At 46.3% G+C, this 15,184-nt stretch overlaps 1 protein-coding gene across 7 annotated transcripts in view; it reads left to right on the top strand.

Moving 5' to 3' along the window:
* Nucleotides 1–15,184, top strand: part of SEPTIN6 (septin 6) — a 77,574-nt gene that overhangs the window by 26,068 nt on the left and 36,322 nt on the right. For all 7 annotated transcript variants that reach the window (XM_055267685.2, XM_063634859.1, XM_063634860.1 and 4 more), the window contains 2 exons: nucleotides 3,270–3,465; nucleotides 13,772–13,958. In XM_055267685.2, the coding sequence (XP_055123660.1) occupies nucleotides 3,270–3,465; nucleotides 13,772–13,958 (383 nt within the window). The remainder of the gene's footprint in view (nucleotides 1–3,269; nucleotides 3,466–13,771; nucleotides 13,959–15,184) is intronic.

Genomic DNA, 15,184 nt, shown 5'->3' with positions numbered 1-15,184 from the left:
ATTGGGCTGGGGGGCCGGGTAGCCAGACTGAATTGAATGTTCTCCTTGTTCTCCCTCCCTCTCCCTGTCTCCCTCCTCTCTCTTATCTCTTCTCTCTCTCTCCCTTCTCTCTGTCCACACACAGAAAACTCTCATCATACACAGATATTTTAAAAGGCACCTCCTGCATTCGTAGCTCATTATTCAGGACAAAAGAAGCAGGCTAGACACACCCAGAGGGGGGAGGGGAGATGGAGCATTTTCAGTTCTGCATCATGTAGCTCTAACCCTAGCCCTGAACCACCCTGCAGATGTGTGCTTTTGGTCCCAAGGCGGGGTTTGGCAGGCCACAATTTGCCCAATGCAAATCCAGTCCCGACTGTGAAGAGAAATCGAGGCTCACATCCCCCCTGGGTTGGGGAGAGGAGAGGGAAAAACAGGGATGATGATAGCAGAATAAATGGGAGGGTAGTCTTTGTCTTCAAACGGCAGGCCAGAGTAATTAACGATATCCTCTCTTTGAAGTGCCTGCCTCTCTACTGAGTCTTTTTTTTTTTTTTTTTTGAGATTGAGTCTCGCTCTGTCGCCCAGGCTGGAGTGCAGTGGCATGATCTCGGCTCACTGCAAGCTCCATCTCCTGGGTTCACGCCATTCTCCTTCCTCAGCCTCCCAAGTAGCTGGGACTACAGGCACCCACCACCATGCCCGGCTAATTTTTTGTACTTTTTTAGTAGAGACGGGGTTTCACCGTGTTAGCCAGGATGGTCTTGATGTCCTGACCTGGTGATCCGCCCACCTCGACCTCCCAAAGTGCTGGGATTACAGGCGTGAGCCACCGCGCCCGGCCCTCTCTACTGACTCTTTAATTCCTGGTATTCCTGAGTCAGTTGGGGTGGGCTGAGGGGTCAAATACAGCCTGGATCTGTAGAGATTATAAGCAGTTTTAGTGCCCAGCCCAGTTTGTGGCCTCATATCAGATTCCTGTTTAGCCCCCTTGTCACCAACTCCTGACTTCTTGTGATGTCCCATTCCCTGAAGTCTCGTTGGCTCCTGACAGTGGCTGGGTATCCCTTGATCTCCCAGGAATAAGCTCCCAAAACCTTCACCAGTCTGCCACAGCCCTTCCCCTACTCGTTTCCCTAGTATGAAGTTCAAGACTTTTAAAATTCCAATGGTTTGACTTATTAGTATCTCGCAGCCTAGTAGTTAAACAAATAAATGGCTAGTTTGTTTAAAATTTAAGGATAAGGGCCGGGTGCGGTGGCTCATGCCTGTAATCCCAGCACTTTGGGAGGCCGAGGTGGGTGGATCACCAGAGGTCAGGAGTTTGAGACTAGCCTAGCCAACATGGTGAAACCCCATCTCTACTAGAAATACAAAAATTAGCCGGCATGGTGGCAGCCACCTGTAATCCCAGCTACTTGGGAGACTGAGGCAGGAGAATCACTTGAACCCAGGAGGCAGAGGCTGCAGTGAGCTGAGATTGCGCCACTGCACTCCAGCCTGAGCGACAGAGTGAGACGCTGTATCAAAAAAAAAAAAAAAAAAAGAATTTTTGTGGCCTGCTGGGTCTCCCCACCCCGCCCCTCTTAGTTAAAAACGGTCTTACTGAAAGTTCAACTGTTCAACCAGGCTGGGAGGATAAGCCAGGAGCCTGCACGGTTTTCACCACAGGGAGGCACATCTGGGCCATCCCCAGAGGGCTGTTTAGGCCTGGCAGGGAGGAGAGGTGGGGACTGGGATGAAAGGATATTTGTTTGACAAGGGACCGCTGTCTTTTTTTTTTTTTTTTTTTGAGATGGAGTCTCACTCTCTTGCCCAGGCTGGAGTGCAGTGGCACGATCTCAGCTCACTGCAACTTCCGCCTCCCCTGGTTCAAGTAATTCTCCTGCCTCAGCCTTTCAGTAGCTGGGATTACAGGCGCCTGCCACCATGCCTGGCTAAATTGTGTATGTATATATATTTTTTTGGTAGAGACAGGGTTTCACAGTGTTGGCCAGGCTGGTCTTGAACGCCTGACCTCAAGTGATCTGCCTGCTTCAGCCTCCCAAAGTGCTAGGATTACAGGCGTGAGCCACCACGCCTGGCCACCGCTGTCATTTTTTTTTTTTAATTTAAAATAGTCCTTTAATTTTTATGACAAAAACTATACATATTCCACTTAGAAAACTTGGGAAATATAGAAAAGCATAAAGAAAGGGATGAAAACGACACATAAGATCACCACTCAGAGATAGCCATTGGTAAGAGTATATTGTATTTCCTTCCAGTCTTTTTTTTTCTAGGCATAACTATATCTCTCCATCACTGCCTATAACATAATTTCTTTTTCTGGCTATAAAAGCAACATATGGCCGGGCGCGGTGGCTCACGCCTGTAATCCCAGCACTTTCGGAGGCCGAGGCGGGCGGATCACGAGGTCAGGAGATCGAGACCATCTTGGCTAACACAGTGAAACCCCGTCTCTACTAAAAATACAAAAAATTAGCCGGGCGAGGTGGCGGGCGCCTGTAGTCCCAGCTACTCGGGAGGCTGAGGCAGGAGAATGGCGTGAACCCCAGGGGGCGGAGCCTGCAGTGAGCCGAGATCGCGCCATTGCACTCCAGCCTGGGCGACAGCGAGACTCCGTCTCAAAAAAAAAAAAAAAAAAAAAAAAAAAAAAAAAAAAAAAAAAAGCAACATATACTTGGCCAGGTGCGGTGGCTAATGCCTGTAATCCCAGCACTTTGGGAGGCCAAGGCGGGTGGATCACGAGGTCAGGAGTTTGAGACCAGCCTGGCCAAGATGGTGAAACCCCGTCTCTACTAAAAATACAAAAATTAGCTGGGCACGGTGGCAGGTGCCTGTAATCCCACCTACTCGGGAGGCTGAGGCAGGAGAATCGTTTGAACCCGGGAGGTGGAAGTTGCAGTGAGCCGAGATCGCGCCACTGCACTCTAGCCTGGGTGACAGAGCAAGACTCCGTCTCAAACAAACAAACAAACAAACAAACAAAAAACAATGTATACTCAAGGTAAAATTTCCAAATGACAGAAAAAAATTGGAAGAATAAAATGAAAATTACCTCAGTTCTACTATCTGAGATGACTACTACTGATCCGTCTGTATAGTTCCTTTCAGTCTCTTTCATTTAACTGAAATCATATAGTTCATCTGCTTCTATCTGCTTTTTGCTTTATGTTTTATCATGTTCATTTTCCCATGTCAACAAATGTATATATGAAACATGATGTGTAAGGGCTGAATAGTCACTATGTGAACAGACCATAATTTATCCTTTTGCTTTTCAGGAGAGACAGGTTTGGGCAAGTCCACCCTCATGGACACCCTGTTCAACACCAAGTTCGAAGGGGAGCCAGCCACCCACACACAGCCGGGTGTCCAGCTCCAGTCTAATACCTATGACCTCCAAGAGAGCAACGTGAGGCTAAAGCTCACGATCGTTAGCACAGTTGGCTTTGGGGACCAGATCAACAAAGAGGACAGGTAAGGAAGGCGGTGGGGTGGGGTAGGGTGGGGAGGTTGGTAGAGGACCGCAGAGAGGAGCTCACCACGGAGATCTTGAAGACAGCACAGATACCGGGCCCAAGCCTGTCCTCCCAGAAAGGTGTGGGCAGCAGCAGGTACCTCCCAAGCATCGGCCCTGTCTGGTGTCCCTGTCTACAGCAACTGTTCCACTCCACTCACTTTGCCAAAAGAAGGGTGTCCTTCTAGTATACATGGGTCAGGTCTCAATTCCATGCAGCAAACATTTATTGAGCTCCTACCTTGTGCCAGGTACTGTCGAGCTCTGACCATCTAAAAAGGAATGGCTTAGTCTCTGCCCTTGAGGCACTCATAGGCAAAACCAGTTTTAAGCAAATCATTTCCACAGAGTATAAGATGTTCTGTAAAGGACAGGGTACAAAGAGATAAAGGACAAGTTACAGTGAGAACACAAAGGCGAGAACCGTCAATTCCACGTAGGGAGGTCAGGGAAGCCTTCACAAAGGATGTGCCTCCTGAGCTGACTCTTGAAGGACGAACTGTTTTGCCAGACAGACAAGGGAAGGGAGAGAGGGGCATCTCAGGCAGAAGTAACTGCCTGTATAAAGGCAAAGTGATGTGCAGGATTCTGGTATGTTCTAGGGAAGTGCAGCTTGCTCTCTTTGGCTAGACAGAGGCAGAGTCACTGTGAAGCTAATGAAAATTGCACAGGCCCCTTCCAAAGTTCTGTAACTAATGTTCAATCACAACGTTGTATTATTTTCCTCAGAGAGTCTTTCAAATTGCATAAGCATAAGGGCTGGAAAAACCTGGTTCTGCCCCTGGGCTAGCACTTGGAGTAAGCTTGGGGAAAAAACGGGGAGATAAGGCTGAAGAGGTAAGCAGGTGCCAGATCACAGAAGGATTTATGATCGAGGCAAGAGGTAAAATAGGTGCTGAGATAGGGAAGAGGAGACAGATTTGCTAAATACTGAGTAGGTAAATATCAACAGGACTTGGTAGACACTTGGTGTGGGGTTGTGAAGGCAAAAGAAAAATCTAGAATGAGGCCCAAATTTCCAGCTTTGGAGAGTGGACACATGGTGATGGCGTTCCATAAGAGAGCCAGGGTTCAAAATAATCAGCTCTGTTTTGGACATGTCGAGTTTGATCTGTCTGAGGAATACTGAGATACGTGATGACCTTCAGCAGTAGGCAGTTGAACACACAGAGTTGGAGATCAGAAGAGGCTAGAAATATAGATTGGGTTATCAAGGTAGAGGTGATATGTTCCAACCATGGACACATGTAAAATCACCCAGGGATCAGAGTAGAGGAAGAAGAACACTGGGCTAAAGACAAAAACCTCAGGATGCTAAGTCAAAAGATGGAGGAAAAGACATCCTAAAAAGGGACTGAACAGGAATAAGCAGACAGGTAGGAGGGGGGACAAGAAAGATGTTGGGGGGTCAGGCAAGGTGGCTCACGCCTGTAATCCCAGCACTTGGGAGGCTGAGGCGGGTGGATCACTTGAAGTCAGGAGTTCGAGACCAGCCTGGCCAACATCATGAAACCCCGTCTCTACTAAAAATACAAAAATTAGCGGGGTGTGATGGCGGGTGCCTGTAATTCCAGCTACTCGGGTGGCTGAGGTGGGAGAATCACTTGAACCCGGGAGGCAGGGTTGCAGTGAGCTGAGATTGTACCACTGTACTCCAGCCTGGGCGGCAGAGCAAGATTCTGACTCAAAACAGAAAGATGTAGGGGGTTGAGAATGTGTGTGAGTGAAGTCTAGGTGAGGCTCAGAGATGGGGACGTGATGAGGAGTGGGGTCAGGTACCGTCTGCATTTAACCAGAAGTCACATGGTTATCACATGTGCTCATCTCAGAAAGGGCCATTCATCATTTTAAGCAGAGGGTCTTCTCATCCTTTCAGGATTCTCTTGCTTCTTAGATGAACTTTATGTCAAATTCTTTTATTTCCCCCTTAAAGCTACAACAGCCACACTCACTTCCTTATAATGAATAAATATATGTAGCTTCTTTTTATTTTTATTTTTATTTTCTTTGAGACGGAGTCTCGCTCTGTCGCCCAGGCTGGAGTGCAGTGGTGTGATCTCAGCTCACTGCAAGCTCCGTCTCCTGGGTTCATGCCATTCTCCTGCCTCAGCCTCCTGAGTAGCTGGGACTACAGGCTCGTGCCACCACACCCAGCTAATTTTTTTTTATTTTTTTATTTTTAGTAGGGACGGGGTTTCACCGTGTTAGCCAGGATGATCTGGATCTCCTGACCTCATGATCCACCCGCCTTGACCTCCCAAAGGGCTAGGATTACAGGTGTGAGCTACCACACCCGGCCAAATATATGTAGCTTCTTAATAATGGAACTGAGTTCTGTTTTGCATTTGAAATTCTAGAAAAAAGACGTCTCTGTCACCCAGGCGGAAGTGCAGTGGCACAATCTCAGTTCACTACAACCTCCGCCTCCTGGGTTCAAGTGATTCTCCTGCCTCAGCCTCCCGAGAGTGGCTGGAATTAGTCGCGCACCACCACACCCTGCTAATTTTTCTGTATTTTTAGTAGAGATGGGGTTTCACCATGTTGGCCAGGCTGGTCTCGAACTCCTGACCTCAAGTGATCCCCTCCGACCTTGGCTTCCTAAATTGCTGGGATTACAGGCATGAGCCACTGTGCCTGGCCACCTCTGCTTTTATAGGCATGCTTATTGTGCTAATCTTGTTTGGTTGAGAATAAATTAAACTTTGGAGAAAGGATATTTGGGCCACAATGTGAGTGCTTAATCTCAGCTGCAGATTGCTCAGAAACTTCAATTACATTTCTTACAGTTCTTTCAGTTATATACATTCAACATATCTAACATTGGACAATGACTTGATAATAATGGCTTGGGAGGACTGAACAGATACTGCCCCTCAGAGGCAAATCTACTTCCGTTATAGTTTTAAGATATCCCTATTGTTTCTTCCTGATTATAAATGTGATACATATTTATAATAAATCAAATAAGTAGAAATGAAAAGCCTCCTTGAAATTGCACTGAGGAGCAGGGGTGGAGTAAGCTCCAGGGATCTGTAATAAAAAGCAGTGCTTTCTTCATGCTGTTAGGGCCATGTTAGCATAGATATGTCAGTGAAACATCATTGAAACAGGGCATTAGAATATCCCGCTTTACAGGGGCACATGCATAAACTGGGAAGAGGAATGACTAAGGCTGGATACTGCGGAAAGCTACCATTTAAACAATGCTGGAGGTAGGGCACAGTGGCTGAAGCCTGTAATTCCAGCACTTTGGAAGGCCAAGGTGGGCGGATCACTTGAGGCCAGGAGTTCAAGACCAGCCTGGCCAACATGGTGAAACCCCCGTCTCTACTAAAAGTACAAAAAATTAGCCGGGCATGGTGGTGTGTGCCTGTAATCCCAGCTACTCGGGAGGCTGAGGCACAAGAATTGCTTGAACCCGGAAGGTGGTGGTTGCAGTGAGCTGAGATTGTGCCATGGCACTCCAGCCTAGACAACAGAGTGAGATTCCATCTCAAAAAATAAAAATACAAAAGGATGCAGGAGAAAAGGGGATTTAAGGGAGAGACTGAGAAGGACAGGCTGGAGAGGGGAGTGCTTAGGAACCTAGGGTTTGGTCTCAGACCTGGGTTCAAATTTCATCTTGCTGTCTTTTTAGCCCAGGGATCTTGAACAAGGTACTTAAATTTTCTATGCCTCAGTTTTCTCATCTGTAAAATGGGGATGATAATGATGATAATAATAATTATACCTACCTTACAGAGTTGTGGTGAAGCACATTTGACATGTGTGGAATATGAAATGCTTAAACACCTGGCACAGAGTAACTGCCTCATAAACTGAAGATATTATAATCATGATTTTTATTGATAGAAGAATCAAGGGACAGCTAAATCATGTAGTATATGGGAAGGAATGATACATGGTATCCAGGAAGATGAGAACTGCAAAATATTCATTGGGTTTGGTGATATGAAGGTCAGTAATACATTTCAGAATAATAATTCGAGGGGAACTGTGGGTAGAAGCCAGATTACCATGATTGCTGAGTGAATGGAAAGTAAGGATGTAAAGGCATCAGAATAGCAAAAAGAGCAATAGAACAGAAAAGTCAGTCTAAGACCAGACTCCTGCTCATATGGAAATATAGCATATGTAAGTCAGCAGGGGAAGAATGGACTATTCAGGAGATGATGCTGGGAAAATAGGCCATCTATTTAGGAAAAAAATAAAACGAGACCCTCTCACACAAACACCATTCACAAAAATAGATTCCCATTGGACTAAAAACAGATTTCTAAAAATATAAGGAGAAAACATCAGAGAATATTTTTATAACTTTGGGGGTAGAGAAGCCTTTTCCAATCATGACACAAAATTCAAAAGTCATAGAAGAAAAGACTGATGGATTTAAATTCATTAAAATAAAAAACCCTTTTATATTGAAAGATACCATAAACAAAAGTACAAACAAGCTACAGATGGGGAGAAGATATTTGCAGCCTAAATAACAGACAAAGGATTCTTCTAAAATGGAAAAAGAGCTTCTACAATTCAATGAGAAATAAACAGATAATTTACAGAAGGGGAAATACTTATGTATAATCAACATATGAAATGATGGTCATTCAACTTCCCCAGTAGTTAGAGAAATGCAAAATGAAACAAATATTTTTTATCCATCAGATCTGCAAAAACAAAAAGATGGCATAATATCCACTAACATGAGGTAATTTCATTGACGTTGATGGGACTGTAAATTGATATAGACTTTTTGGAGGGCAAATTTGGTAGTATCTATTAAAATTTTAAATGTGAGTAATTTATGACCCAGCAGTTCCACTTTTAAGTATACAGTCTAGAGAAACAGTTGCACATGCTCCTGAGAAGCACAGAGAAAGCATGTTCACTGTAGCTTTGGTTATTGAATGAAAAACAATTTAAACAGTCTAAATTTCTACCAACAGAGCAATTAAATAAACTGTGGAATTACCATACCATGGAATTGTGTTTGGCAGTTTAATAGAATGAGGTAGATCGATACATACTCACATGGCTAGATCTCAGGATATGTTGTTAAGTGAAAAAAAGAAGTTGCAGAATGATCACGATGCGGTGTGTGTAAATCTGCCCCCCTTCCTCCAATATTTCTCTCTATTTATGTGTCTACATGCATAGAAAAAGGTCTGGAAAGATAATCAGCAAACTGAAAATGGAGGTTATCTGTGAGGAAGGAAGAATCGGTATTCTTTTTTTTGAGACGGACTCTTGCACTGTTGCCCAGACTGGAGTGCAGTGGTGCGATCTCGGCTCACTGGAAGCTCCGCCTCCCAGGTTCACGCCATTCTCCTGCCTCAGCCGCCCGCCACCACGCCCGGCTAATTTTTTTTGTATTTTTAGTAGAGACGGGGTTTCACCGTGTTAGCCAGGATGGTCTCGATCTCCTGACCTCATGATCCGCCTGCCTCGGCCTCCCAAAGTGCTGGGATTACAGGCGTGAGCCACCGCACCCGGCTGAGAATAGGTGTTCTTGCATAAATAAATTTAGGTCAAGCTCGGTGGCTCTTACCTCTAATCCCAACACTTTGTGGGGCCAAGGTGGAAGGATCACTTGAGCCCAAACGTTCAGGACCAGCCTGGATAACATAAAGAGACCCCGTCTCTACAAAAAAATAAAAAATTAGCCAGGTGTGGTGGTGTGTGCCTGTAGTCCCAGATACTCAGAAGGCTGAGGCAGGAGAATCACTTGAGCTCATGAGTTCGAGGTCACAGTGAGCTATGGGCAACAGAGCGAGGCCTCGTCTCTAAAAAATAAATAAAAAAGAAAGCTTGTCTGAGCTGGGAGAAATACACAAGGCCATGTCTAGAGGGGGACAAGGAGGTCAGGGGCAACTCTTGAGGATGGGAGAGATGATGAGGGCTTGAACAGGAAGAGAAGCTTTGAGGATAGAGAGGAGGGGCAGATTTGAGAGAACTGACAAGACTGAGAACCAAATTGCTGTGGAAACCTAGTCCACTTTATAAACGTAGATGTCTACTATGTGACAAGTACAGTGTGAAGTGTCAGAGATACTAAGAAATAAGGCACAGTCATTTTTTTTTTTTTTTGAGACGGAATCTCACTCTGTTGCCCAGGCTGGAGTGCAGTGGTGCGATCTTGGCTCACTGCAACCTCCGCCTCCCAGGTTCAAGCAATTCTCCTGCCTCAGCCTCCCGAGTAGCTGGGACTACAGGCGTCTACCACCATGCCTGGCTAATTTTTGTATTTTTAGTAGAGACAGGGTTTCACCGTGTTGGCAGGGCTGGTCTTGAACTCCTGACCTCAGGTAATCCGCCTGCCTCGGCCTCCCAAAGTGCTGAGATTATGGGTGTGAGCCACCGCACCCGGCCTCCACATTTTCACATTTTCTTTATTTTATTTATTTATTTTTTGAGATGGAGTCTCACTCTGTCGCCCAGGCTGGAGTGCAGTGCCTCAATCTCTGCTCACCGCAACCTCCGCCTCCTCGGTTCATGCAATTCTCCTGCCTCAGCCTTCTGAGTAGCTGGGATTACAGGTGCGCACCACCACACCCAGCTAATTATTGTATTTTTAGTAGAGACGGGGTTTCACCCTGTTGATCAGGCCGGTCTCGAACTCCTGACCTCGTGATCTGCCTACCTTGGTCTCCCAAAGTGCTGGGATTACAGGCGTGAGCCACTGCGCCCGGCCTCCACATTTTCTTTATCCGGTCATCAGTTGATGGACATTTGGGTTGTTTCCACCTTTGGGCTACTGTGAATAATTTACTCAAGCTGGGTTCACCAAGTCCCACCTCCCTGGCCTTCTTCCCATTGCTCAAACCTGTCAGACTGGTTTCTGCCTCAGGACCATCCTCACATTTATTCTTCCCACTGCCTGGAATGCTCTTCGCCCAGATCTCTCCATGGCTCTGTCATCCTCATCCTTGCGGCTCAAATGTCACACCCTTAGAGAAGCCTTCCCTGATCACTGTATTTAAAGTAGTTGAACCCTCAATCACATGTATATCCCATTATCCTGTTGGAGTATCTTCATAGTACGTATCATTATCCGAAATGAATAAGTATTATTGTCTAGACCAGGGGTTATTTTGTGTCATTGGCCCCGTTAGCAATCTAGTGAGGCCTATGGGCTTATTCTCAAAATAATGTTTTTAAATGCCTAAAATATACCAAGTATACTAAAAATACAGTTACTAAAATATTTAAAAATTGTGACTTAGTAATCCATGTGCTTCTCTATCAATTCCGGAAGTAATAATATCTATATGCAGGCTTAATAATTACCAGAATTTGAATGTCATAATGAGTATAAATGCTATTTTGAGCTATTTACAACGATTGGAATGGGAAATGACGATATCAGTGATTTCTATTGGTTATGAAATCACAGGTACTGCTAACATTACTATAGATTGTTACCTATGTCTGTAGCTGAAGAAACTGCTAAACTTCAGTTAGAGATTAGTGAAAAAGATGTATTTTTTTCGTATCTAAGTTCACAGATCCTCTGAATTCTATTCACAGAACCTAGGCGGTCCATGAACCCTGTGTTAAGAACGGCTGTCTTGAAATGTCAAAGATTATCAGTAGTGATGGGGAGGGATGGAGTCCGCTGGAGCTGGTTTTGGTCAAAATGGAGGAGATGAGGAGATCACAGTGAGCGAGGGAATCAAGAGCTAGAAGAAAGCTGCCCTCTCTGCCCTTCCATGGGACTTGGGTGTGGAGATGAAGAAATTTCCAGTTGAGAAGGATATGAGAAAAGCAGCATCTCTGAAGGATAGTCAGGTGTCACTTAGAGGAAGGAAGCAGTTTGGGAGCAGGTAGCCTATAAGAGTAAAGGATTTTGTTTACCACCCACTGGAGTCCAGTGAGCAGCACAACAGAGTGTGGGAGAGAGGTGGCCACCATGGGAAGATGAGTCACTGGGGCCCGGGGGTGGAGGGAATGCAGAGCAGTAGCGGAAACTTTACTATGTTCCAGACAGCAGGCTAGACGTGGAGGATACAGAGATGAATAAGACGAAGATAAGCCACCCATTTAGGATTCGTCTACACCAAATGCTGGTGGCTGATTGGCAGGTTTGGCTGGTCTGATCCATGTACATTTTGAGAGCTTCCGAGAGCCAGAGGCAATTGCAGTCAGACAGGCACAGGGTATCACTACAGATTTCGGGGTGTTGCGGGGGAGCTAAAAAATGTACTTTTTAGCTTTATTTTCTTTCCTCCTTTGATTCCTTCTGCAAAGCAAAAAATGAAGTTAAAAAAAAGTTACGTAATTGAGAAAAAAAATGAAGCAGTGCCATCATCAACTATTTCAAATCAGCAAAACATCCAAAAATTAATTAAATAAGCCTAGGGGATACATCCCCCACCCTCACTCCAAATTCGTCAGGAACCTTCTAAGGATCTTTGCAACCAAGAGATTCTTTGATGCTATTACCCTTCCGAACAGTGGCTCAGAGGGATCAAAGGAATAAAGAAAGGACTATGTTTTTAGAGTTTTCTCTGGGGCTTGGGAGGCGGAGGTTGCAGTGAGTGGAGATCGCGCCACTGCACTCCTGCCCGGGCAACAGAGTGAAACTCCATCTTAAAAAAAAAAAAGATTTTTCTCTGGGGCTCCAGAGATAGCCTGCAACTGGATCTCAGCTCTGGCTGCAGCTCTCAGAATCTAGGATCCTGTGATTCTTTTTTAAAAGGCTATTTTCCCCTTCTCTACTAGGGGGATCTTTCAAAAAGGCTCAGCCTGGGAGCTGCTGCAGGTGGGAGGCATTGGCTGGGCCCAGCTCCCCCTTTGATCATCATGTTCTCTTCTGGCAGCGGTATCTGAAAACTCCCTGCCCTGGGCCCACATGACAAGCCTCTTCTAGCCTGAAGGGAGGCAGCCCCTCAGCCAGAGAGGCAGCAGACAGACAGGGGAGATGAGAACAAGAGGCAGAGCTGAGCTAAGCTGACCTAGTTAAAGCAGAAAGAGGCTGTAGGGGTGACGGGGATGACGTGGGAGGGGACTGGGACAGAGGGAGAGGGAAGTTTCCCAGGGAGGCCCAGGAAAGAGAGACATAGAGGGCTGACTGTTGTTTAAGAAGCCTTGGCAAGTCTTGGGGGCCACCTAGAGGAGCCGTGTGTGGAGACTCAGTGAGCTGGCGGGCCTGTGTCCATGTGTGCAGGCTGTGCGGGGAGGAGTAGCTTTACCAGATTTTGCCTGAATACTTTGTTTGTTTGTTTGTTTTTGGAGATGGGGTCTCACTCTGTTGCCCAGGCTGGAGTGCAGTGGCATGGTCTCCACTCACTGCAACCCCTGCCTCCTGGGTTCAAGCGATTCTCCTGCCTCAGCCTCCTGAGTAGCTAGGATTACAGGCACGAGCCACCACACTTAGCTAATTTTTGTATTTTTAGTAGAGACGAAGTTTTACCATGTTGCCCAGGCTGGCCTCGAAATCCTGAGCTCAGAAGATCCGCCCGCCTCAGCCTCCCAAAGTGCTGGGATTACAGCCATGATCCACTGTGCCTGGCCTGAATACTTAGATCTTAAAGTCACCACCTTGGCAGAAATGAGAATCAGAAAAATATCTTGACCTTGGGGGAGCCAAGTGCGGAGCTCCACTAAACCTAGCGAGAATGAGCAAAAGCCCTGAATGTTCTCACAAGATTGCCCAGCAGTGGGCCAAAGAGAGGTCTTGTTACCCACTGTGTACCCAGCTCTCATCTAGGCACTGTAGGGCAAGATAAAGGAAGCAAAGACATGAGCCCAGCTTGGAGGAAAATCAGTCCCTCTACAGATACAGCCAGTGAGCTCCATGCTGTGTTGGGGCCCCCTGAGGGACAGAGAAGTGCCCTTCACAGGCCCTGCCCTTTAGGAAGACACAATCTATTTGAGAGAATCCTTGTGAAGCAACAATAAGTAATTGAATGCCATTTCTTATTATGCCCCTGACTCGCAGAAGGGATTTCTGGCATAAGTGGAGAAGGCCGTAGGAAGGAGGAGGGCATTGAGCTGAGCCCTGAGGTCTGGGAGGGCAGAATTGGGATGAGGAGAGACAAAGGGGCATTCTAGTGAAGGCGCACAGATGGGCATAAGTTTGGCTCATGTAGGGACCAAGAAGGTGGCCAGGCTGACAAGATTGGAGGCCCACTGAAGGGAGATGGAGAAATGCAGTTGGATGGGAGAGAGTCAAGATTACAGAAGGCATTTGAAACTTCCAAAAAGGACAGTGTCAAAATCCAAGTTTTTGATGGGGTCCGCCTCTGTCCCTGCTCTCCCTTTTAGCTACAAGCCCATCGTGGAATTCATCGACGCACAATTCGAGGCCTACCTGCAGGAAGAGCTGAAGATCCGAAGAGTGCTACACACCTACCATGACTCCCGAATCCATGTCTGCTTGTATTTCATTGCCCCTACGGGTCATTCCCTGAAGTCTCTGGACCTAGTGACTATGAAGAAGCTGGACAGTAAGGTATAGGAGGCAGGGGCGGGGCGCTGGGGGCTCACTCTTACTGATCTCTTGTGCAAAGTAGATGTGGGATTCGGGGAGAGATTTGTGGCATCCTCATCCTCTCCCTCATTCCCTGTCCCTCCATAAAGATGGTGTTACGGATCCAGCACCAGCATCATATGCTTTGTGATCTGTTTTCCCAGCACTAGGGATGGGCTTGCCCTGAGCTGTCTTTCTGCCCTGATCCCTCTTGGGGACTAGCAAGATGGCTCCCTGGGTCTAGGGGCAAAGGCTTTGGCAATGGAAAGCTGTTTTTTCTTTGTCCCAATGTTAACTGGCTAGAATCAAACATGCATACTTGACTTTGAAAGTTATCATTCTTGCTATCAGTACTTTTATGATTGCAGTTAACATTAAAAACCTCATTATATGCCAGCCTCGTGAAGTACACATTATTGTTATCCTCATTTTACAGAAGAGAAAACTGAGGCTCTGAGAGGTTAAGTGACTTGCTCATTGTCATATTGCTAGCTACTGGTAGAGTGCAGATTCTGTGACACTTAGATCTGTGACCCCATGTTATAATGCTTCCATGCCCGAGAAAGATGGCTGTGGGAATCAGGCATTGTCTTGCTTTAAGAAAAACTTGGCTGGGCACGGTGGCTCACACCTGTAATCCCAGCACTTCGGGAGGCCAAGATAGGCGGATCATCTGAGGTCAGGAGTTCGAGACCAGCCTGGCCAACGTGGCGAAATCCCGTCTCTACTAAAAATACAAAAATTAGCTGGGCATGGTGGTGCGCACCTATAATCCCAGCTACTGGGGAGGCTCAGGCAGGAGAATTGCTTAAACTTGGAAGCGGAGGTTGCAGTGAGCCAGAATCATGCCACTGCACTCCAGCCTGGGCAACACAGCAAGACTCCGTATCAAAAAAATAGTCGAATTCACATGCAGCCATTTAGTAGCACATCCACTCTAAAACTGAATTTCAACTCTCATCAGAATAGGAGCAGTTTTTCATTTTTTGCAGCAGTGGGCTTATGGCCCATGCATAAAAGGCTGCTCTTGAAATCTGGCCATGCCCTGCATGTCCTGTATAGGGGCATTGGTGAGCCACATGGCTGCAGGCCTGGTGGATGGGCTGAGTTAAGCCTTTGAGATATATATTGAGATATATATATATATATATATATATTTTTTTTTTTTTTTTTTGAGACGGAGTTCTGCTCTTGTTGCCCAGACTGGA

Source organism: Symphalangus syndactylus, chromosome X (assembly GCF_028878055.3).
Source record: "Symphalangus syndactylus isolate Jambi chromosome X, NHGRI_mSymSyn1-v2.1_pri, whole genome shotgun sequence".
In the NCBI taxonomy this organism is placed as follows: Eukaryota; Metazoa; Chordata; class Mammalia; order Primates; family Hylobatidae; genus Symphalangus; species Symphalangus syndactylus.
This window is presented reverse-complemented; position numbering and strand designations above follow the sequence as displayed.